The sequence below is a fragment of the Mus caroli genome, unplaced genomic scaffold (assembly GCF_978045245.1).
Source record: "Mus caroli unplaced genomic scaffold, Mus_caroli_1 scaffold_7, whole genome shotgun sequence".
Taxonomy (NCBI): domain Eukaryota; kingdom Metazoa; phylum Chordata; class Mammalia; order Rodentia; family Muridae; genus Mus; species Mus caroli.
In genome coordinates, this window is record NW_028227262.1 from 106,897,620 (window position 1) to 106,923,580 (window position 25,961).

At 40.9% G+C, this 25,961-nt stretch overlaps 1 protein-coding gene across 1 annotated transcript; it reads left to right on the forward strand.

Moving 5' to 3' along the window:
* Positions 1–17,753: 17,753 nt before the first annotated feature.
* LOC110295548 (olfactory receptor 10AC1) lies at positions 17,754–18,707 on the forward strand. Its single transcript, XM_021164037.1, has one exon. It carries the CDS (start codon positions 17,754–17,756, stop codon positions 18,705–18,707), a length of 954 nt encoding a protein of 317 aa, XP_021019696.1.
* The last annotated feature ends 7,254 nt before the right edge of the window (positions 18,708–25,961 follow it).

The window sequence follows — 25,961 nt, forward strand, 5'->3', positions numbered from 1 at the left end:
CTCAGCTCTACCACAAACACAAGGCTGAGAACATGAAAGGGAAGTGTTGCCATGCCTTTAATCTCAAAGCCCATCCCAGTGATGTACTTCCTCCAGCAGCAAGGCTGTACCACCTAAACATCTCCAAAGGGTACCACCAACTGGGTGTTCACTAACTATGGAGGATATTTCTCATTCAAACCATGACAATCCTTTAAAGTTTTAACAGGAGTCACCATGATGATGTGTCTCTATGTCATTGATTTCCTTATTTAATTCATTTTTAATAACCTAGGTTTTTCTCCTAACATATACATATATACATACATATATATATACACACATACATACATACATACATACATACATACATACATACTATATACATATATACATAAAGGAACATCTTAGCTCATCTGGCTCATCAGAAAGCATTCCCCTCTTCCCCAAAAGCAGGGCCCCATCAAGCTATCTGGTGACAAATGGCTACTGAATGTGGGGGTGATGTCAGTCAGGATCCCCAGCCTCTGTTTAAACACAGATCCCACATGAACACTTATCTGAGAAAACTCAAAGCAGTCCCATAAAGCAGGATAACAGCACCACCAGTCTGAGGAATGCCAGGGCCCAAGAAGGGAAATATATTTGTTGACACAAAGTCTTCAAAAGAAGTCATCCTGCAGCCAAATAAAACATTGTGTAGAAAATCCTAAACTCCTGACACTGGTAAACTTTTCTTTAGCTCAAGATTTAATACATCTCAAAAATTATGTCCAAGATTCACTTGGCTTTGTTTCTAAAATTCTGAAGCAATTATGTTGCTGTTTGTGAATGAAATCATTATATCTGTACCTTCTAACTACAAGGGAAGCTTGTCCAGACTGTGTCCCAACCCAGTCACTTCTCACCTTACAGGAAACTATGTGGAAAAAGAATGACAATAAGGGCATGCCAACTTATGAAAGTTTAATGCCTAGGAAGAGTGGATGGAAGACACTCAAGACTAGAAAATACATCAGTGGTATCTGTGCACTCCAACAATAATTGTGTGATTTGTGTGCATTTTAGACTTTACAAAGTGTTCCCATAAACAAGATCTCATTTACAAATCTAAAAGTATTAGACACAAATCATTATTCACTTGTTTTAGTCATTTGAATCGGGGACTAAAAATTACATATAGGGCCTAGGGTGATGGCTCTACAAAAATTATTGCTGTGCACACATGAGGACCTGTATTCAGATCCACAGCCACATAAACAAATAGGTACTGCTTACAATCCCAGAGTTGGAGGGCTAGAGTTCACAGCCTGTCAGGCTAGTTGGTGAACTCCAGGCTATATGAGAGTTCCTATCTCAAGAAACTAAGTGAGTAATTAAGGGAGATACCCAGTGCCAACCTCTTCCATATGAAAACATAACCATGTGCAAATACACGCATGTGCAAAAGAAGCAGCACATAGAGTACATGTAGCCGAAACATTGGCAAATTTTGGCACAAGAACCAAGAACTTCAGAAGCCACCATTTTTGTTTTAGAATGTTTTTCCATCAAGGGCCTTTTGGTGTGCCCTCATTTCCACTGGGTGGAAGGGGGAGATGGACTCATCCACTCTCATTCAATCTGACACATGACCTTGCCATATGAACTGGGTAGAGTCTGACACCATTGTTTATTGCCAACAAAGAAAGTCATACCAGAGGAACTTAGTCTGCACAGGTGAGAGTGTGCACCACAGAGGCAGACAGCTTCTGGGACAGGCGGGAGCCACAGAGCCGCTGAGGCAGCACCCATTTTGGGCCGCAGACATCCGGCACCCTCCCAGCCAGAGGACAGTGGTCCGCCTGGCATGGGAGCCCTCTGACTCAGGAGCAGGGAGTGCCATCTTGGTTCCGTGATTCCGCCGAACTTAGGAACATAGTCTGCACAGGTGAGAGTGTGCACCACAGAAGCTGACAGCTTCTGTGACCTGCCAAAGCAACACAGCATCTGGGAAAGGTCCTGTCTTGGGCCTTCTTCTTCGGCCAGGAGGAGGTCCAAACACCAGATATCTGTGCACCTTCCCTGTAAGAGGAGAGCTTGCCAGCAGAGAGTGCTCTAACCACTGAAACTCAGAGGAGAGAGCCTGTCTCCCAGGTCTGCTGATAGACGGTAATCAGAATCACCAGAAGAACAATCTCTAAACAGAGACAACTATAACAACTAACTCCAGAGATCACCAGATGGCGAAAGGTAAACATAAGAATCTCACTAACAGAAACCAAGACCACTCACCATCATCAGAACCCAGCACTCCCACTCCGCCGAGTCCAGTGCACCCCAACACACCCGAAAAGCTAGACTTGGATTTAAAAGTGTATCTCGTGATGATGGTAGAGGACATCAAGAAGGGCTTTAATAACTCACTTAAAGAATTACAGAAGAACATTGCTAAAGAGTTACAAGTCCTTAAAGAAAAACAGGATAACACAATCAAACAGGTAGAAGTCCTCAAAGAAAAACAGAAAAAGACAACCAAACAGGTAGAAGTCCTTAAAGAAAAACAGGAAAACACATCCAAACAGGTGATGGAAATGAACAAAACCATACTAGACCTAAAAAGGGAAGTAGACACAATAAAGAAAACCCAAAATGAGGCAACACTGGAGATAGAAACCCTAAGAAAGAAATCTGGAACCATAGATACCAGCATCAGCAACAGAATACAAGAGATGGAAGAGAGAATCTCAGGTGCAGAAGATTCCATAGAGAACATCGGCACAACAATCAAAGAAAATGGAAAATGCAAAAATATCCTAACTCAAAACATCCAGGAAATCCAGGACACAATGAGAAGACCAAACCTACGGATAAAGGAAGTGGATGAGAATGAAGATTTTCAACTCAAAGGACCAGCAAACATCTTCAACAAAATTATAGAAGAAAACTTCCCAAATCTAAAGAAAGAGATCCCCATGAACATACAAGAAGCCTACAGAACTCCAAATAGACTGGACCAGAAAAGAAATACCTCCCGACACATAATAGTCAGAATGACAAATGCACTAAATGAAGATAGAATACTAAAAGCAGTAAGAGAAAAAGGCCAAGTAACATATAAAGGCAAGCCTATCAGAATTACACCAGATTTTTCACCAGAGACTATGAAAGCCAGAAGATCCTGGACGGATGTTATACAGACACTAAAAGAATACAAATTCCAGCCCAGGCTACTATACCCAGCCAAACTCTCAATTACCATAGATGGAGAAACCAAAGTATTCCACTACAAAACCAAATTCAAACATTATCTTTCCACGAATCCAGTCCTTCAAAGGATAATAACAGAAAAAAAACCAATACAAGGACTGGAACCACGACCTAGAAAAAACAAGAAGGTAATCCCTCAACAAACCTAAAAGAAGACAGCCACAAGAACAGAATGCCAACTTTAACAACAAAACTAAAAGGAAGCAACAATTGCTTTTCCTTAATATCTCTTAATATCAATGGACTCAACTCCCCAATAAAAAGACATAGACTAACAAACTGGCTACACAAACAAGACCCAACATTTTGCTGCTTACAGGAAACTCATCTCAGAGAAAAAGATAGACACTATCCCAGAATGAATGGCTGGAAAACAATTTTCCAAGCAAATGGTATGAAGAAACAAGCTGGAGTAGCCATTCTAATATCTGAAAAGATTGACTTCCAACCCAAAGTCATCAAAAAAGACAGGGAGGGGCACTTCATACTCATCAAAGGTAAAATCCTCCAAGAGGAACTATCAATCCTGAATATCTATGCTCCAAATACAAAGGCACCACATTCATTAAAGAAACTTTAGTAAAGCTCAAAGCACACATTGCACCTCACACAATAATAGTGGGAGACTTCAACACACCACTTTCACCAATGGACAGATCATGGAAACAGAAACTAAACAAGGACACAGTGAAACTAACAGAAGTTATGAATCAAATGGATCTGGCAGATATCTACAGAACATTCTATCCTAAAACAAAAGGATATACCTTCTTCTCAGCACCTCATGGTACCTTCTCCAAAATTGACCACATAATTGGTCACAAAACAGGCCTCAACAGATACAAAAATATTGAAATTGTCCCATGCATCCTATCAGATCACCATGGACTAAGGCTTATCTTCAATAACAAAATAAATAATAGAAAGCCAACATTCACATGGAAACTGAACAACACTCTTCTCAATGATACCTTGGTCAAGGAAGAAATAAAGAAAGAAATTAAGGACTTTTTAGAGTTCAATGAAAATGAAGCCACAACATACCCAAACTTATGGGACACAATGAAAGCATTTCTAAGAGGAAAACTCATAGCTCTGAGTGCCTCCAAAAAGAAACTAGAGATAGCACACATTAGCAGCTTGACAACACACCTAAAAGCACTAGAACAAAAGGAAGCAAATTCACCCAAGAGGAGTAGACGGCAGGAAATAATGAAACTCAGGGGTGAAATCAACCAAGTGGAAACAAGAAGAACTATTCAAAGAATCAACCAATCAAGGAGCTGGTTCTTTGAGAAAATCAACAAGATAGATAAACCCTTAGCCAGACTCACTAGAGGGCACAGGGAAAGCATTCTAATTAACAAAATCAGAAATGAAAAAGGAGACATAACAACAGATCCTGAAGACATCCAAAAACCATCAGATCCTTCTACCAAAGGCTATACTCAACAAAACTGGAGAACCTGGATGAAATGGAGAAGTTCCTAGACAGATACCAGGTACCAAAGTTGAATCAAGATCAGGTTAATGATCTAAACAGCCCTATAGTCCCCAAAGAAATAGAAGCAGTCATTAATAGTTTCCCAACCAAAAAAAAACCCAGGACCAGATGGGTTTAGTGCAGAGTTCTATCAGACCTTCAAAGAAGATCTAATCCCAGTTCTTCACAAACTATTCCACAAAATAGAAACAGAAGGTACTCTACCCAACTCATTCTATGAAGCCACAATTACTCTGATACCTAAACCACAAAAAGACCCAACAAAGATAGAAAACTTCAGACCAATATCCCTTATGAATATTGATGCAAAAATCCTCAATAAAGTTCTTGCTAACCTAATCCAAGAACACATCAAAACAATCATCCATCCTGACCAAGTAGGTTTCATCCCAGGGATGCAGGGATGGTTCAATATACGGAAATCCATCAACGTAATCCCGTATATAAACAAACTCAAAAACAAAAACCACATGATCATCTCATTAGATGCAGAAAAATCATTTGACAAGATCCAACACCCATTCATGATAATAGTCTTGGAAAGATCAGGAATTCAAGGCCCATACCTAAACATGATAAAAGCAATCTACAGCAAACCAGTAGCCAACATCAAAGTAAATGGTGAGAAGCTTGAAGCAATCCCTCTAAAATCAGGGACTAGACAAGGCTGTCCACTTTCTCCATACCTATTCAACATTGTACTTGAAGTCCTAGCCAGAGCAATTCGACAACAAAAGGAGATCAAAGGGATACAAATTGGAAAAGATGAAGTCAAAATATCACTTTTTGCAGATGATATGATAGTATATATAAGTGACCCTAAAAATTCCACCAGAGAACTCCTAAACCTGATAAACAGCTTCGGTGAAGTAGCTGGATATAAAATTAACTCAAATAAATCAATGGCCTTTCTCTACACAAAGAATAAACAGGCTGAGAAAGAAATTAGGGAAACAACACCCTTCACAATACTCACAAATAATATAAAATATCTTGGCGTGACACTAACTAAGGAAGTGAAAGATCTGTATAATAAAAACTTCAAGTCTCTGAAGAAAGAAATTATAGAAGATCTCAGAAGATGGAAAGATCTCCCATGCTCATGGATTGGCAGGATCAACATTGTAAAAATGGCTATCTTGCCAAAAGCAATCTACAGATTCAATGCAATCCCCATCAAAATTCCAACTCAATTCTTCAACGAATTAGAAAGTGCAATCTGCAAATTCATCTGGAATAACAAAAAACCTAGGATAGCAAAAACTCTTCTCAAGGATAAAAGAACCTCTGGTGGAATCACCATGCCGGACCTAAAGCTTTACTACAGAGCAATTGTGATAAAAACTGCATGGTACTGGTATAGTGACAGACAAGTAGACCAATGGAATAGAATTGAAGACCCAGAAATTAACGCACACACCTACGGTCACTTGATCTTAGACAAGGGAGCTAAAACCATCCAGTGGCAGAAAGACAGTATTTTCAACAAATGGTGCTGGCACAACTGGTTGTTATCATGTAAAAGAATGTGAATCAATCCATTCCTATCTCCTTGTACTAAGGTCAAGTCTAAGTGGATCAAGGAACTTCACATAAAACCAGAAACACTGAAACTTATAGAGGAGAAAGTGGGGAAAAGCCTTGAAGATATGGGTACAGGGGGAAAATTCTTGAATAGAACAGCAATGGCTTGTGCTGTAAGATCGAGAATTGACAAGTGGGACCTCATGAAACTGCAAAGCTTCTGCAAGGCAAAAGACACCATCAATATGACAAAAAAAAAACACCAACAGATTGGGAAAGGATCTTTACCTTTCCTAAATCAGTTAAGGGGCTAATATCCAATATATATAAAGAACTCAAGAAGGTGGACTCCAGAAAATCAAATAACCCCATTAAAAAATGGGGCTCAGAACTGAACAAAGAATTCTCACCTGAGGAATACCGAAAGGCAGAGAAGCACCTGAAAAAATGTTCAACATCCTTAATCATCAGGGAAATGCAAATCAAAACAACCCTGAGATTCCACCTCACACCAGTCAGAATGGCTAAGATAAAAAATTCAGGTGACAGCAGATGCTGGCGAGGATGTGAAGAAAGAGGAACACTCCTCCATTGTTGGTGGGATTGCAAGCCTGTACAACCACTCTGGAAATCAGTCTGGTGGTTCCTCAGAAAATTGGACATAGTACTACCAGAGGATCCAGCAATACCTCTCCTGGGCATATATCCAGAAGATGTCCCAACTGGTAAGAAGGACACATGCTCCACTAGCTTCATAGCAGCCTTATTTATAATAGCCAGAAGCTGGAAAGAACCCAGATGCCCCTCAACGGAGGAATGGATACAGAAATTATGGTACATTTACATAATGGAGTACTACTCAGCTATTAAAAAGAATGAATTTATAAAATTCCTAGCCAAATGGATGGACCTGGAGGGCATCACCTTGAGTGAGGTAACACAATCACAAAGGAACTCACACAATATGTATTCACTGATAAGTGGATATTAGCCCAAAACTTAGGATACCCAAGATATAAGATACAATTTGCTAAATGCATGAAACTCAAGAAGAATGAAGACCAAAGTGTGGACACTGTGCCCCTTCTTAGAATTGGGAACAAAACACTCATGGAAGGAGTTACAGAGACAAAGTTTGGAGCTGTGATGAAAGGATGGACCATCTAGAGACTGCCATATCCAGGAATCCATCCCATAATCAGCTTCCAAATGCTGACACCATTGCATACACTAGCAAGATTTTGGTGAAAGGACCCAGATATAGCTGTCTCTTGTGTGACTATGCCAGGGCCTAGCAAACACAGAAGTGGATGCTCACAGTCAGCTATTGGATGTATCACAGGGCTCCCAATGGAGAAGCTAGAGAAAGTACCCAAGGAGTTAAAGGGATCTGCAACCCTATAGGGGGAACAACATGATGAACTAACCAGTACCCCGGAGCTCTTGTCTCTAGCTGCATATGTATCGAAAGATGACCTAGTCGGCCATCACTGGAAAGAGAGGCCCATTGGACTTGCAAACTTTATATGCCCCAATACAGGGGAATGCCAGGGCCAAAAGAATGGGAATGGGTGTGTAGGGAATTGGGGGTGGGAGTATGGGGGACTTTTGGTATAGCATTGGAAATGTAATTGAGGAAAATAAGTAATAAAAAAAATATAAAAAAAAAGAAAGTCATACCAATATACTATTAGTATACTAATATACATATCCTATGTAGCATAAAATAATCTATATTTTATAATTATGTAAATGTGAAAACTGGGAGGTAGAAGCCAACCAATGGTCTCAGATAAAACCCAGCCCATAGATTCTCACTCAGTCTTCCATTCTGGTCTCCTCTTGAGTTGGTAAACTAACATTTGAATATACCAGAGCTCAAGTTTCCAGAGTGAACCCCATCAGTTTAATGAGAATAATTGCTGACTATACTTATACCTCTCTCATGATGTGCATAGTATATGGCAAACTGCACATAGACTAGTGTGCTAGCTGTCTGGCAGGAATTTGAAACTTAGTACATTCTGACTAAAATTCCTGATTGTGATTCTAAACCTTTGTCTATATGAAGCTTCCTATTATGAGGTAACCACACCTCCCTTTTCCCCCCACACCATATCCAGCCCATTAGGAAATTCTAATTTCAATGGCATTAATGTATATCATAATCCAACATTTTTTCATGAATCTGCAGCTAATCTGATCCAAGTCATTTTCCTACCCAGATAGCTGTAATAGAATTTCCCAACCTCTCTCCCCCTGAGTTCTTCCCTAGTCCTTTAAGATCTACTCTACTCTCAACACAGCAATGGGAAGGAAACTTGAGTGTTATCCCAGCCCTCAGTCTTCACATAAAAATCTAATCCCCAGTCTCTCAGAAGGTACTTTCTACTGTTCACTCACCACCCTCTTGCCCTATGTCACTCTTCTGAAATGCTGGTTTCATCACAGTGCCACAAGCAGGCCAGGCAGGTCTGTTCCCCACTCCACTGCCTCTGCAGAGGCCTTTCTTCTGATTCTCACATGTTCCCCCATGCCCACAAGGTTGACTTCTCTGCACCAAATAAACCTTTTCACATCAGTCCCTCTAAAGTTCCATACCAGCCCCCACATTTTCTTTCCTCTTCTAATTTTCCCTATTAGATTTATCAGTTTTGAATACAGTATACAATTACCTTAACATAATTATCATCTATTTCCTTTCCCTAGAATGTAAGTTGTATGCAGAGAAGAATGTTTAACTCTTTTGCTATCTGATCATCATCACCAAGTTCTTAGGTCAATACCTGGAAGCACACACTACCCTGCAATAAACATTTACTAACCTAATGAATAATAAATTGAGAAAATTAATTAGAATCAGTCCACTCTTAAGACCTATGATTCTGGTGTACATATGGTCATGCAAGATAACGACCAAGCCATCAAGAGCATGTATTCAGTTCTCCTTTTTTTAGGGTGTCCTGCCCACATTGTCTCACTAACATACAGTTAAAAGAATTACATAGATTAGGATTCTTATGGCTATTTTCTGAGGCCCTCACACATGTGTGGGAGCTAGGGGATTCATTCAGATATCCTAGTTCTCGTTGCTGAAACTACTATAACATTAAGACATCTTAGCCCTGCCCAGTGCCTGATGATCTGCAGCGCAGTCTGAGCTGCTGCCTGGTCTAGTGTGTACAGATGGGAATTGCCATGATGACAGAGAAAAAAACACTCTAGGGAAAGTGGGATGCCAAAGGGAGGACCATGCTCTGGGCAGATGGGCAGTTCAAAATAGGAAGTCATTTCTCTCTGGACAACTACAGAGTTGTACCTTTGCCAAGCTCCACCCTGGTTTCCAACCTTGAGAAGGGACTTTGTGGAGATAATTAATCACAGGATTTTTTTGCTCTTGCCTTCCCATTGGAATGGACCAGTGTACTCCTTTCTTCCCCCATCTCCTCCCTTCTCCAGGGACATAAGGCAAGCTAAGATTATAGCTCTAACCAGACACAATTCATCAGAAACACCTGTGACAATCCCCCATCTGGGTTTGCTCTCTCCCACTTCTCATTTCTTCATGCCCAACAGCATCACCATCTCTTGTTTGTCTACCTGTATCTCTCCCTTTCTCTTCCATACCTACCCACTGCAACCTCTGCTTGCCATTTTACCTGGGATCTTGCTAACTTCTAGAGACCATGACCTGAGTCACTTCTCCAACATCCCTAAGCCATCCCTCTCTGAACTCAGGTAAGAAGGCTGGTGATGGATTCCATAGGCAAACAAAGATAAAGAACTACTGAGAGAGAGCATAGGGATAACAAAGTAAAATATGTTCTGGCTGGAGTAAGAAGATAGCACTGATAAGGCAAGCATCCATTCCATTAATCCATCTTCTCTCCATCAGATCTGATGCCTCTCTCCTCAGGATGTTCCACAGCACACCAGTTTAGTGTGCTCTCATCTTCAGAGCTCTTCAATTCTGGGTACATTGAGGTACAGTATGAGGAAACTATAGATGCCAGGACTATCCAGTATGCTTCTAATTTATTTAGTTACTTTGATTATGTGCTGCCCTTTTGTCTCTGCTGCCCCATTGGGAGACATTTTGTGTTCCTATGTGAACAGAGGCTTTCATGAAGAGATGAACCCAACAATGCATAGGTACTACAAGATAATTTGTAAGAAGACAAAGGAAGCACGCTTCAGTTTTTAGAGGCAGAATAGAGAGTGTTCAGGGTGACCAGGTCTAAGGTCATTGATCAGCTTTATGAAATCAAAACTTTACCACTTACAAGAGCAAAACAGGAAAGATTCCATTTATCCCTCCTGTTTTGGAATGAAATCCTCAGGCCTTGGACCACATCAACCACAGACCTTTCCACTGCAGAGAGGAATGTCAAAGGCTGGCCTCCAGCAGGCTGAGCACCCTGCATTGATCTCATTTAATCTAATCATTAGCTGTTTCTCATAAATTCTGGGGTCAAATTCAGACTAAAAGGAAGTAGGCAACTGGAAAGTAAGGAAGAAAAATCTGTTGCATCAGTGATCACAAAACAGCCAGGTGATTCCAGGGAGCCTGGGCTCTCGGGGACACTAAAACACTTCCCTCAGAAAAATGCTCACCACAGAAATAAGCATTTTTCTTTCCCTACAAGGGCTGACCTTTTTCCTTTGTCTGGTTTTATCTCAGTGAATCATAAACATGTCCTGGCAATAGTGAAATAGTGTTGGTTTCTCTCTCCATGCATCTATGCTACCCACCGTTTACATCTAACTCTGTGGCCAGCAAGGAACAAGAAACCATCTTTTAGAAGGAGAGTCTTTCAGTTTTACAAGATAGCCCTCTTGCTGTCTTGTAGCATGAGGTATAGTTTCTAAATCAGGAGTATTTTCAAGCCTGTTAAAATCACCTTCATAGAAAACAGTAATTGATTTAAAAATAAATTTTGGAAATGAACCAGTTTTCTTATAGAGCAAAGATATTGATACTTTTCAAGTAAAGTAATGATCCCTCGACCTAAGATACTTTTCAAAATTTAACAATACAGTGATCACTCATTTCCTGTGATAGAGTTGACCTTCACAGTGTCAGAACTAGGGCAGTCTCTGCACCAGACAGTTTTTATGTGGAACATTAAAGTGCTCGGTTTTGAAGCTTATCTATCTGCCTCTGGAGGAAGCCTGTGTTAAAGACATTCATTAAAATGGCTGCTGTTTCATTCAGGGAAAGAATCTCTTTCAACACATCAAAGGCAGAAAGCCAGCTCTACAATCAGTAGGACTCCTAGATTTTCATGGTTCAAAGTTCCTATCCAATTGAAGGTAAGAGAGAGCAGGATGCCTGGAAAACATCCTCTTCCGAAAGTCCTAATCCCACACAATAGATTTTTGGAGAAAGGAGAACAATGCATGGCAAGTATCCAGGGTGCTTTAAAGAGACACACTCAGTACTGTATCTCTGAACAGACTCACTCAGTACTGTATCCTCTACACAGACAAACTCAGTAATGTTGAGTCTGTTCCCCTGAATCACCAGGAAGCATGAAGTCTGGGAAATATTAACCTAAGTTCATGGTAGCATGTTGACTCAGAGCTGGACAAGGTCAGCCGTGTGCCTACCATTTTAAAAAGAGCTCATGAGTAGCCATAGAAACTGTCAAGATCACCTCATCTGCATTAAATGTAGGATCCTTAAATACTTCACAAAATGCAATAATGGGGAGAAAGCAAGAATGTCTATGTAAAACAAAAATGTCTCTGTTAATTCACTTAGCTGCTCTTAGGGGATAAACACGACACCGAGAAACTAACAAGAGTTCTTATACTCAGACTCACAAAAAGCCTTTGACAAGATATCATGTCACATTCAGGAAGGATTTAGCAAGCTACTCTATCTTGTAAAAGAAACAGAGCCAGTGGATAGGCAAATAACACGTCTCCCAGGAATCAAAGCTGAGATCATAAGTAGCTGGAAAAAAGAGTACACAATGTAATCACTAAATCCAGAGGTGATTCAGCAGCCTTGAGTAAACAGACTGCCAGACTGATGGAAAGACACCAAAGAAAAATATTCATAGAGCAAAAAGTACCAACACGATAAGCTATAAATCAGGGGACTTTATTTCACAATGTCTAATTGAAATATGTAATAATGCAAACATATAAAATTAATTCACTTCAAGAAAGCTGACATAAATCAAGGTGAAGGCCTTCATGACTAGGAAAAGAAGCTACTACAGTCACTATGCAGGTGGAGCCTAAGGGTGTCACGTCAATGTAGATGTGAAAGTTACATCTCAATATGATGAGTTACTTTCTTTGTGACTGCCATCATGGTTTAGCTTTCCCTAATACTATTCCTAATATTATGAATGACACTAGGTATCTAGTGTCATTACCTCCATTTATGCAAAGAGATATTCATCAGAGAAATTGAGGGCCTCACCCAAAATTAATACAGTTGGTAAGTGGTTAAACTGAGATTTCAACCCAGAAATATATATAGCCAGTGCAGTGGCATAAAGATAATTGCAAGCCCACGTGAAATAGTAATATAAAGATATTGCGATAAGTAGATACAAACTAGAAAGAAAGAAGAAAGAGGGAGAGAGGGCTGAAAAAGGAGGGGTGGAAAGATAAGGGAAAGGAGTGAGGGTGGTAGGAGGGAATGGAGGAAAGGAGAGGAAGTTAGATATTATAGATACATGGATAATAGAGACAGAAAATGTAGACAGACAGACAGACAGATGATAGGTAGGTAGGTAGGTAGGTAGATAGATAGATAGATAGATAGATAGATAGATAGATAGATAGATAGATAGATATAGATTATGGCTAAATAAAGTAATCTGTAGCTATATCTATCATACCCACCCAGCACACAATGTACACTGGGACCTCAGGAAGATAGCAAGCACACAGGCCAAAGCACTTGAAGTGTTGGACCAGTCAAGGGCTGAATTTTCCAAGAAAGAAAGATGAATACTAAGAGGATAATCAACCTAAGCCTTCCAAGTGAAAACACAAGTAAGACTACCCCCAGTGTTCCTTTGTGCCAGATCTTTTCTAGAAGCTTCTCCACATTCTCTATGGAGTCCTCATCAAATTTTTCTTTTGTTGTCTGCATTCCACAGTGAGGGACCAAGCCTGCAAGAGTTAGTTCATTTGCCCTCTCCTCTCCAATTCAAGCATCCAGAAGACAGCAAAGTATCTTTAAACTGTGAGTGTTCTTTTAGCAAGAGTTAGGGGGGGAATGAAACATCATATTTTAAGTATATGTTATTTCTTTTAAAAAAACACTAAATAAATCATTCCACTATCATTTATAGAAAGTCATAGATGAGACGCCCAGTCCAGCAGGATATCCAGATTTATTCATAACTTTTTTTTTCTGAGACAGGGTTTCTCTGTATAGCCCTGGCTGTCCTGGAACTCACTTTGTAGACCAGGCTGGCCTTGAACTCAGAAATCCGCCTGCCTCTGTGGATTTCAACTATGGTGTTGAGTCTACCGTGACCATTTGACCCTAAATCTCTAGGTTAGCATGTATGGAACTCTCAAAAGCTGCAGGAGTCTGACCTGTCTGTCTCTCATATCTCCTCTTCTATCCATTGTACAACTGTGTTTAGCAATGCTTTGATTGGCTATTAAAATGACCAATGAGAAACATTATTGTAACATAATTTTTATTAGCCTACACAGCAAAAATTGAATCCAAGGTCAGAATCCCTAACCCAGAAATCCTTCCAACCACATCCAGATGTCCCGGGCCACCAGCCAGCCATGACTCCGTGGGTGTTTTGTGAAGCCTCACACAATTAGAAACAAGAGTCTGCTAGAACAATAACAAGATCAGCGATGAATGTCAAAACTAAAGAGAAATTATTTTTAGGTTTGCTATCTTAAATAATCTGCATTGCTATTCACGTCCACTGTCCTCAAGAGAAATGTCAGCGAAGGTAAATCTGAGGTCAGAAATGTCTGACAGTCTGGGAGTCATTTCTAGTATGCAGGAAACCATAGAAAGGGGATAACTGCCTCTTGTGCAGAGGCAGTCTGAGAGGGCGTTTAAATGAGGAGGGCCACATAGAGTTATGATGTGCATTACATATGTAAAGTGTGTTATTTCAGTTCACTGAGAATCTGGCTCTTGGGGCAGAACTGTCCCTATCCTATTTCAGACCCACAAGCTTATTTGTCTCAGTGTGCCCTCTAAGGTCCCTTGTCTGGGGATGGGCTGTGTCTCCTAACTCTGTGAGAAAGAGGGGAAATAGTTAAAGATGAACCATCTGCAACAGAGGTTGCCATTGTTTATCACATGATATAAAAGTGCCTATAGGGGTAGAAGAGAAGCCAGAAATCCACCCGTGGGAAACTCATCATTCAGGAATGCCAGCTGACTGGCGCAGCTTCCCCAGTTGGTTTCTGCTGGGTGTTTTGAGTGCCTAATTTGTTGATCTTGTCTGTATCTGGGGCTGGTTTTCCTTTGACTTGGAAGGCTCTGCAGACAGGACACTCTGCTCTACCTGGAATCTATGGGGGATTGCTTCTGGCTGCCTCAAAGGGACTACTGCAGTCGGTTTTTGCTCTCTGTGTCCAAGCCCCTGATTTGATTGTTATATCTCTGCTGTTATTTGTTCTTTTACGTGTAAGACTCACTCAAAGAGATGCTGCACTACCCAAATCTCTATTCAGAACACAGGCTAACTGCCTCAGAAGAACTACTTCAGTCTATTTCTGCTGTTTTTCTTTATTATTGACCCTGCTTCTTTTATGAAATTTTTAAAGATATATTTACTTTTATTTTATGCATATGAGGTTTTTCCTTAATGTATGTATGCATACCACATGCATGCCTAGTGCCTGCAGAGGACTGAAGAGGACATTAGATCCATTGGAACTGGAGTTTCAGATAGTTTTGAAACACCATATGCATACTGGGAGCCAAACCCTGTGGCCTTTGCAAAGACAGATGGTATTCTTAACAATTGAATCTTCTCCCCAGCTTCTTCTGCTGGATGGTTTGAGCATCTAATTTGGTGGTGTTTTGTTGGCTATTTTGTTACTTATTCTTTTACTTTGCCTTGCTATATATTTATATTTAATCTATGTATTTAATCAAGTAACAAAACTGAAAGTATAACCATCACAACCATTGTCTAGACAATGCAGAACAAATGTGTAATGCCAAAGGTTATTGGGTGCTAAGATTCTTGCCTGCAAATTGGCTCTAGCATTAGCTAGTTAGCTAGAAGAAGTTGAATTCCTCACCTCTAAAGTGAGTGTGGGAAGAATCCATTTACTTCACTGGGTTGTTGTTAAGTTAAACGGGTTATGCTTCAAGTCCTCCTGATCACTTCCCTAGAACTCTCTTAAGTGTTCATTATTTTTGTTGGTGCTATTAATCTGCCATCTCTGCAGGTTTGAATCACTGATGCTTTGGAAGAGTATGCAGCTACCTGCCTCTGGCTCTCGGTGCTGGGATTAAAGCTGAGTAGCACCATGGCCAGCTGACACTTCCATTTCCTTAGCCTACTACAGCTAGCTTAAATTCCTGGAGTTTATATCAATCCCTCCTGAAAATCTAAGCAAAGCAGAAATAACCCCTTGGTCATGTTCAATTAGTTGACCCATCTGGTTTGTTTTAGGCAGCCTTACTTTGAAACATGATTCTCCTTGAGCAACTTGATGCAGGTGCTTGATCCATCACCCAATGTTTCTTGCCATCTGCCTGGTTTACATCATGGAAAGGGAAGAAATTAAAACAGATTGTGTCTGTCTCTCCTTCTAGAACCCACTCCACTAGCTTCTGTACAGAGATGAAAAGGAAGTGGTAAGGAGGCCAGCAGAGGCAGCTCAAGAGCTGTCTCTGTCTTGGGTACTCCAGAAGGTTGATCTGCCTGAAACCTCAAGATACCAATTCTGTCCCTCTGAACTTCATTCCTAATGCTGCAGCATCTGGCTGAGAATGGGCACAGGACTCAGGTTGGCTGAATGCGTTCAATAGATGGGAAAATTCACCTCCTCTCAAAAGGTGGGAAGGGTTTAAACCCCACTGGAAGTGAGTCTACCTCTCTCAAGCCTATTCCTGCCCCACCCACCTCTCCCTGCATTAGAATAATAAATGCTCCCTTCAAACACTACAAGAAAGAGAATAAGATGCTGTCTATAAATCAAAACTCTCTAAAAGGTGCATTCAATGGAAAAAGCCATTCTCCTTGTAGCTCTTTCATTCAACTATGTGTGGCCGTTTTCACCTGACTTCATCACTCTTGCACCCTGGCATGAGGACTATGAACAAATTACACAGTCCATGTTGATTAGAACATTGAATGTCTGAGTCTGGGATTAAGTGTTTAAAAGCCATAATGAATTTTTAAAAATAGGGGTTTTTTTTTCAACATCTGTTAAAAGGTCAAACATCCTCCTGCAGGCCCCGCAGCCTTTGTGACATCCCACATCTGTGACATCCAGAAGACTCTGAGCAGCATAGTAGACCTTCAGAGTGACACTGTTTCCCAACTGTTACTTACAGATGAGTCACAGACAGAGAGAATCTGGGATCTGATGACAACTGAGGAAGGTACTCACTTTGAGAGTTGAGCCAGGATAGACAGACACACACCACTTTTCCTAGAGTATCAGTCACAATGTCTGATGAATTTGGATCCTGACAACTCCAACAGGGCCTCCCACAGAGCATCCTGGCTGCCTGAGTGTCTGTCCCAGTATTACTATAACGCTGGGTCTCTATTGAAGGTTAAAGTAATATATATTGTCTGATTGACTCCAGTGACCTGACTCTAGAACATTATATGAGCTGTGGGGACTTCCAGATTCAGTCTTGGGAAATTACTTTCTTTTTTCTCTTTCTTTCTTTACTTCGCTTTATTAATTTCTCTGAGAATTTAAAGCCTGTATTTCCAGCCCCAATCCCAGCTCAGTTATATCTTTCTCTTTAAAACTAAGAAGTTGAGTGAGGTGGTCTAGAAGACCCATATGTATGTTGTACTCTATGACTCCATGACACAACTCAGAAGGCAGTTCAGAGTGGCAAAGATAGCTAAGGAAGAGGATGGAGAAGTAGAGAGGAGGGACGCATCCTGCTTTGGGGGACCTTGAAGTCTAAGACCTATGGTAAAACAGAACCCATATAATAACTCTAGTGTGGCCAGTGCTTGACTCTTTATATGGAGGTCAGGAATGATGTGATATAAGACCAAAGGCTCCTCTGGGAATCAGGATTTCTCTGGAAACTGAAATTTGAAAAAGCAGCTACTTAGATCTAGTATGGAAGACAGGAAAGGCTGCACTGCTTGGTAAGATATCCCTTTGGAGATGTGGTAGGGAAGAGGGACCAGTAGTGAATCGTGGACCATTTTTGCAGCCACCCCTCCCTATTCTGTTCTAAGTCCCAAGTAATCCTTTCTCAGCCGTCAGAAAGGCCACTGCCACAGGCTCACCCTTCCTCTGCTTCTCTTCCACAGGTGCCACCTGACTCCAGTGCATGGACATCCCTAGCAATAACACAACACCCCGTGGCTTTCTCCTTCAAGGTTTCTTTGAGTTTCCACATCTGAGACCCCTTCTCTTCCTGGTGCTGCTGGCCGTGCACCTGGCCACTTTGAGTGGTAACCTGCTCATTCTGGTGGCTGTGATCTCCGTGCCTAGCAGGCCACCCATGCTGCTCTTCCTTTGCCAGTTGTCAGCCATTGAACTATGCTACACGCTAGTGGTGGTGCCCCGTTCTCTAGCTGACCTGAGCATGCCTGGCCATGGCAGGGGCAGTCCCATCTCCTTCCTGGGCTGTGCTGTCCAAATGCAGATGTTTGTGGCACTGGGTGGGGCTGAGTGCTTCTTGCTGGCAGCCATGGCCTATGACCGCTACGTGGCCATCTGCCACCCCCTGCGATATGCATCTATAGTGACCCCAGGTCTATGTGCACGCCTGGCCCTGGCCTGCTGCCTTGGAGGACTAGCTGTATCTGTGGGGCTAACGGTGGCAGTGTTCCACCTGCCTTTCTGTGGCTCCCGCCTGCTGGTGCATTTCTTCTGCGACATCACCGCACTGCTGCACTTGGCCTGTACACGGAGCTATGTGGATGAGCTGCCCTTGCTAGGAGCCTGCCTGGTGCTGCTGTTGCTGCCCTCAATGCTCATTTTGACCTCTTACGGGGCCATTGCCTCTGCCCTGCGCCGCCTGCATGGTGGTGGAGGCAGACGCAAGGCTGCCTCCACCTGTGCCTCGCACCTGGCTGTCACCTTCCTGCATTATGGTTGTGCCACCTTCATGTATGTGCGGCCAAAATCCAGTTACTCCCCGCGACTGGATCGCACACTAGCGCTGGTTTATACCAATGTCACACCACTTCTATATCCTCTTATCTACAGCCTGCGCAACCGGGAGATCACTTCTGCCATTCACAGGGTCCTGGGGTTCCGTGGATCAGGGTCTGTGTGAGCCCTGATAACTGGCAGAGACCAAGATAGAGTAGGAACTCTTATTTGCTGAAGTGTCCCCTAGTGTTTAGTGTTTGCATCTGGAGAGGCTCCTGGGAATTCAAGGGTGAGATTTAGGAAAGAGAACTTGGCAACTGCAAGAGAAGAGAGACACAGGGGGTGGCTGTGTCCTTCATTCCTTCCTGGAGGAATATCAAGAAGTGGAGAGACCTAGATCTACATTGAGAGCTTCCTTTGATTCCTGCCAAGTTTTCCCCATAATTCCCAGGCCTATGCTAGCCAGTGAGTGTTTTGTATGATGCCTATGGTTTGAAGGGCAGATGTGAAGAGCAATATAGCACATGGAAAGAGTAGCTTGGAGACCACTTAATCACGCTAGACTTGTCAAAGCCGAGTGGAGTTGTTACAGACCGTTTCTAGCTACTTGGAAAACTAGAAGCTTAATAAGCATTAGCCAGAAGAGAAGGATGGAGAAGGAGCCAAGCAAAACTGGTTAGCAAAGGCTGAAGCATACTGAAAAGGATCTCAGTGATGGCTGAAGGATCTGTACTGTGAGCTACTGTGCTCCCTTGGCCTTTGTCTGATAGCTTGGATGCAGTGAGACAGACATAATTGGGCATCAGTTTCCACCTCCCATGTGGGAGGCAATGGAAACTGGTTCAGGGTTCCTGCACAGAAAATTAGATGTTGCTAGAAGAGTCAGAGATGAAGAAGTAGAACAAACATATATAACCTTGACTGGACATTGAACCAGGCAGAAATAGCTCTGGGGATCATTTTTAACCCAGGTCATTTGGTAAATGGTGGTGCGATTGCTGAAATATAGAGCCCAGGAACAGAAGCCATGGAGGAAAGAGCCTGTCACTCTGTTTTGATATGTGGCTGGGACAATGAAGACCATGATAGAGCAGAAAAGACACAAACCCAAGGTTCACAGTGCAGGCTGAAGAGGATGAATCAATTGGGGATTATAGGTGGCTGCTGGGGCCATGGATGTGGCAGGTACTAGCCAGGGAACAAAGACAAATGTTAAAGAAGAGGTTGAGCCAGTACTCAGAGACTCACACATGGACACAGAGGTAAGGAGTAGTCAGCAGGCTTGAGGGTTGATCCCTGGGCCTGTTTCTTCCCTCCATCTTTCCAGACTCAGTCGTCTCAGTTGCCATCAGGGCAAAATCTAAGTGATCCATATGATCAGACACAGATAGCATGCATGGGGAGGCTGCCTGATGAAGACTAAGTTCTCGAACATGGCTTTTGGAGAAGTGGTTGAATCATCTAGAAGTCCACTGTCAAATGCCCATGCCCTACTCATTAACCTGATTCTCCTTAATTTCACTGTGAACGCTCATGGGAGCAAGAGGAGGTAGTAGAAGAAAAAACATGCTGTTACAGACCCTCTCTCCCATAATATCTTAGGATATTATAGATGGTTTCTAAAAAATCATGAGTATATAGACTTGTCAGAATGACTGATTGCTATCTCAGGGTGGTTGTTATGGTAACCCTCAGCCAAGGTTTTTGTAGGAAACTAGCATGGGTTCTCAATGACACATTTAGCTTGCACTTCTAAGTCTGTGGGGATATGTATATGGTACAAACACATGTGCACATTAAGGAGGTGGCTTAGCAATAGTACAAGATAAGAGAGGTAACAAGTGGGAGCTATAGCAACAATCCACAGAAAACATAAGGGTCTGGACTGGAGATGTGGGGCTATGGAAAGACAGGCAGAGATGAGGTAAAATATGGTGAAGACAACATACACCACTTGGGAAGGTAAAAATAGCTAGGAACAATAAGCAGCTTTAGGTTTACACATCAAGCACACACTAAGAGAAGAAAGATTAAAGATTTAAATCAGAAATACACAACCATAAAAATACCAGCTATTTAAGTTGATGAGGCAAAAAGATTTAAAAAAAAAAATCCAGTGTCTTTCTTAAGTCCTAAGTGAACTCAAAGCCAGCCTGAGCAACTTAGTGAGACCAATGCCCCCTAAACATTAGTAAGGAAAAAGAGGGTTGAAGACATAACTCAGTAGAAGAACACTTCTCTGGCATGTGTGAAGCTCTGGGCTCAGCCAATAGACGAGCAAACAAAGCTTGTGTAACAAAAAGAAAAGGACAAATAGAGTTCACAGTAGATATATTACATATGTATTTATTTTTAAAATAATTTGAAATAATGTATATATATGTATATTATGCATATGTAAATGCAAAGCAAATAATAAAAATATGGAATTTCAACAAATAGTTAACAATAATTCTTTTTTTTTTGGTTTGATTGTTTATTTTATATACCTATGTACTCAGGGAAGTATAAGTATTTCTTAGGCAAAAAAAAAAAAAAAAAGGCTCATTAGTGGAGAGACTCTACATAGTCTCAACAAAAAGACAGGGATCTCTCTAGTAGCCCCCTCTGGGTCATCGAAAGTTTCTGCAAAAAACTTTGCAGCCCAACAGAGCTCCTTAGATGGTAAGGTAAGTATCTTACACCAATGAGAATAAATCAAACCAGAAGGTTTAGTAACAGCAAGCATGTACCTGACCCTTGGATCTAGGTAGAACCACACAGATTCCTGGATCAGAGGAGATCTGTCCGAGGATTAACAATAATTCTTACAATGTTGATTCTTACCTCACAAATAAGAAGTAAAGACAAATATCCAATTCAGAAGGTTTCTTTATGAAAATATTTTTTCTTAAGCTTTAACTCCACTAGCAACTGAAACTTTTTAACAGTAAAAGATCACTTGACTACTCTCAAATGTCTTCTTCAGCAATTCTCTCTCAGGGTAGTTTCGCCTCCTACATCCCGGTTTCTGGCAATACTTCTCTCCTTTGACACACTAATTTTACTTCTTTTTAAAAAGAAATATTGAAAATAGATCTATCTTTCATACAATACATCCCAACCAACATGTCTCCTCCCTCCACTTCCCTTCTGCTTCCTCTTCAGAAAAGAGCAGACCTCTAAGGAACTACAGAAAAACAGGACAGAACAAGTTATAATTAAGACAAGGGAAAAGACATTTTGCCATCGAGGCTAGACAAGGCTACCAAATAGGAAGAAAAGAGCAGGCAAACACACACACATACACACACAGACACACACACACATGTACACACACTAAGCAAGCTAAAAGCCATAACATACATAGAGGACCTGGTGCAGATCCATTCAGGCCCCCTGCTTGCCTCTTTTGTCTCTATGAGACCATATGCACCATGCTAATTGATTCAGTGGGCCATGTTTTATATCCTCTCTGATTTTTTAAATTAGATATTTTGTTTAATACATTTCAAATGGTATCCCCTTTCCTAGTTTCCCCTCTGAAAATCCCCTATCCACTCTCCACTCCCTCTGCTTCCCAACCCACTCACTCCTGCTTCCTAGCCCAAGCATTCCCCTATACTAGGGCATATAAGCTTCACAGGACCAAGGGCCTCTCCTCCCATTGATGACCAACTAGGCCGTACTCTGCTACATATGCAGCTAGTGCCAAGAGTCCCTCTGTGTGTTTTCTTTGATTGGTGGTTTAGTCCCAGGGAGCTCTGGTTAGTTCATATTGTTGTTCCTCCTAGGGTGCTGCAAACCCCTTCAGATTCTTAGGTACTTTCTCTAGCTCCTTCATTGGGGACCCTGTGCTCCATCTAATGTATGACTGTGAGCCTCCACTTCTGTATTAGTCAGGCACTGGCAGAGCCTCTCAGGAGACAGCTATATCAGGCTCCTGTCAGCAAGCTCTTGTTGGCACATGCCATAGTATCTGGGTTTGGTGGTTGTTTATGGAATGGATCCCCAGGTGGGGCAGTTCCTGGATGGTCATTCGTTCAGTCTCAGCTTCAAACTTTGTCTTGATAGCTCCTTCCATGGGAATTTTGTTCCCCCTTTTAAGAAGGATGGAAGTATCCACACATTGGTCTTCCTTCTTCTTGAGTTTCATGTGATTTGCAAATTGTATCTTGGGAATTCTGAGCTTCTGGGCTAATATCCACATATCAGTGAGTGCATATCATGTGTGTTCTTTTGTGATTGGGTTACCTCACTCAGGATGATATCCTCCAGACACACCCATTTGTACAAGAATTTCATGAATTCATTATTTTTAATAGCTGAGTAGTACTCCATTGTGTAAATGTACTACATTTTCTGTATCCATTCATCTGTTCAGGGATATCTGGGTTCTTTCCAGCTTCTTGCTCTTATAAATAAGGCTGCAATGAACATAGTGGAGCATGTGTCCTTATTACAAGTTGGAACATCTTCTGGGTATATGCTCAGGAGAAGAATTGCTGGATATTTCAGAAGTACTATGTACAATTTACTGAGGAACTGCCAGACAGATTTCCAGAGTCCTTGTACCAGCTTGCAATCCCACCAGCAATGAAGGAGTGTTCCTTTTCCTCCACATCCTAGCCAGCATCTGCTGTCACCTGAGTTTTTGATCTTAGCCATTCTGACTGGTATAAGGTGGAATATCCAGGTTGTTTTGATTTGCATTTCACTGATGATTAAGGATGTTGAACATTTTTTCAGGTGCTTCTCCGCCATTCGGTATTCCTCAGGTGAGAGTACTTTGTTTAGCTCTATACCCCATTTTTAATAGGGTTATTTGGTTTTCTGGAGTTCAACTTCTAGATATATATATATTAGCCCCCTATAAGATTTAGGATATGTAAAGATATTTTCCCAATCTGTTGGTTGCCATTTTGTCTTATTGACAGTGTCCTTTGCCTTACAGAAGCTTTGAAGTTTTATGAGGCCCCATTTGTTGATTCTTGATCTTACAGCACAGGCCATTGGTGTTCTGTTCAGGAATTTTTCCCCTGTGCCCATATGTTCAAGACTCTTCCCCCACTTTCTCCTCTATAAGTTTGAGTGTCTCTGGTTTTATGTAGAGTTTCTTGATCCACTTAGACTTGAGCTTTTTACAAGGAGTTTTGAAATGTATATAAAGAAAATATCTAATAAAAAAGTTACAGAAAAAAATAAAAAGGGGGAAAAAAGAATGGATCAATTTGTATTCTTCTACATGCTAATCACCAGTTGAGCCATCACCATTTGTTGAAAATACTGTCTTCTTTCCATTGGATTGTTTTACATCCTTTGTCAAAAATCAAGTGACCATAGGTGTTTGGGTTCATTTCTGGGTCTTCAATTCTATTCCATTGATCTACCTGCCTGCCACTGTACCAGTACCATGCAGTTTTATCACAATTACTATGTGTTATAGCTTGAGGTCAGTGATAGTGATCCCACCAGAGGTTCTTTTATTGTTGAGAATAGTTTTTGCTATCCTAGCTTTTTTGTTATTCTAGCTGATTTGCAAATTGCCCTTTTTAACTCTGTGAAGAATTGAGTTGGAAATTTAATGGGGATTGCATTGAATCTGTAGATTGCTTTCTGTAAGAAAACCATTTTTACTATATTAACTCTGCCAATTCATGAGCATGGGAGATCTTTCCAGCTTCTGAGATCTTCTTCAATTTCTTTCTTCAGAAACTTGAAGTTCTTATCATACAGATCTTTCACTTCCTTAGATAGAGTCACACCAAGATATTTTATATTATTTGTGACTATTTTGAAGGGTGTTGTTTCCCTAATTTCTTTCTCAGTCTGTTTATCCTTTGTGTAGAGAAAGGCCACTGATTTGTTTGAGTAAATTTTATATCCAGCTACTTCACTGAAGTTGTTTATCAGGTTTAGGAGTTCTCTGGTGGAATTTTTGGGGTCACTTATATATACTATCACATCATCTGCAAGTAGTGATATTTTGACTTCTTCCTTTCCAATTTGTATTCTATGATCTCCTTTTGTTGTCTAATTGTTCTGGCTAGGACTTCAAGTATGATCTAGAATAGGTAAGGAGAGAGTGGGCAGCCTTGTCTAGTCCCTGATTTTAGTGCTTCAAGTTTCTCTCCATTTAATTTGATGTTGGCTACTGGTTTGCTGTATATTGCTTTTATTATGTTTAGGTATGTTCCTTGAATTCCTGATCTTTCCAAGTGTTTATCATGAATGGGTGTTGGATTTTGTCAAATGCTTTCTCAGCATCTAATGAGATGATTATGTGGTTTTTGTCTTTGAGTTTATTTCTATAGTGGATTACATTGATGCATTTCCGTATATTGAACAATCCCTGCATCCCTGGAATGAAGACTACTTGATCATGATGGGTGATCCCTTTGATGTGTTCTTGGATTCGGTTTGCAAGGATTTTATTGAGTATTTTTGCATTGATATTAATAAGGGAAATTGGTCTGAAATTCTCTTTCTTTGTTGGGTCTTTGTATGGTTTACATATCAGAGTACTTTTGGCTTCATAATATGAATTGGGTAGAGTACCTTCTGTTTATATTTTCTGGAATAGTTTGAGGAAAATTGGAATTAGGTCTTCTTTGAAGGTCTGATAGAACACTAAACTCATCTGGTCCTGGGCTTTTTTTTTTTCTTGGTTGAGAGACTATTAATGACTGTTTCTATTTCTTTAGGGGATATGGGACTGTTTAGATCATTAATCTTTTTTTTTTTTTTAATGCTGTATAATGATGTGATTTGTTTATTTAAAATGATTTTCCTCCCAAGTTCCCCAATGATTTAGCTGGCTTTCTTTTACTTTCATCTCAAACAATCAGCACATTTTCTGTATTTTATTTTAACCATGTAAGCTATTTTAACATTATATTAACACCAGAGTCCAATATGTTGACCAGTGAGTAGGACAGATTTAAATTAGACCCTTGGCAGCTATGGTGTTGCTCCCAGATCCTAGGGATTTCAGTGATGGTGGATGTTCCTTCAGGCCCTGTCTCCAATCTGCAGCATGACTTAAGCTCCACACACATCCGTTCAAGCCCTCTTTGTTGTCTTCAAAAGATAAACTTAAATGTATTTTTGTCTATATTTAAATCCACAAGACTATTCCCCATAATTATCATATACTTTCTTTTGTTTATGTTCTCTGAAGAACAAAACCCGGTCTTACTCTGTGGTCCAGATGGGCTTCAAAGTCACTCTGAAACCACAGATGCCTTTAATTTGTAATACTCCTCCTGCCTCAGCTTCTCAAGCACTGACCACAGGCAGTAGCCATTACATATGGCTTACTTTCACTTACATTTTTGTTTATTGTTTTATTTTCTTAGTTTTTTTTTCTTCTTTATATTCTTCCACTTATTTTTATTTCATCTGTATTTGCTACTTCTTTACTTATAAAGCATAACTTTCCACACTCAAATAAAAATAA

What these genes read in the sequence shown, in the direction of transcription:
- LOC110295548 (XM_021164037.1), top strand. Translation starts at nt 17,754, where the DNA reads ATGGACATCCCTAGCAATAACACAACACCCCGTGGCTTTCTCCTTCAA.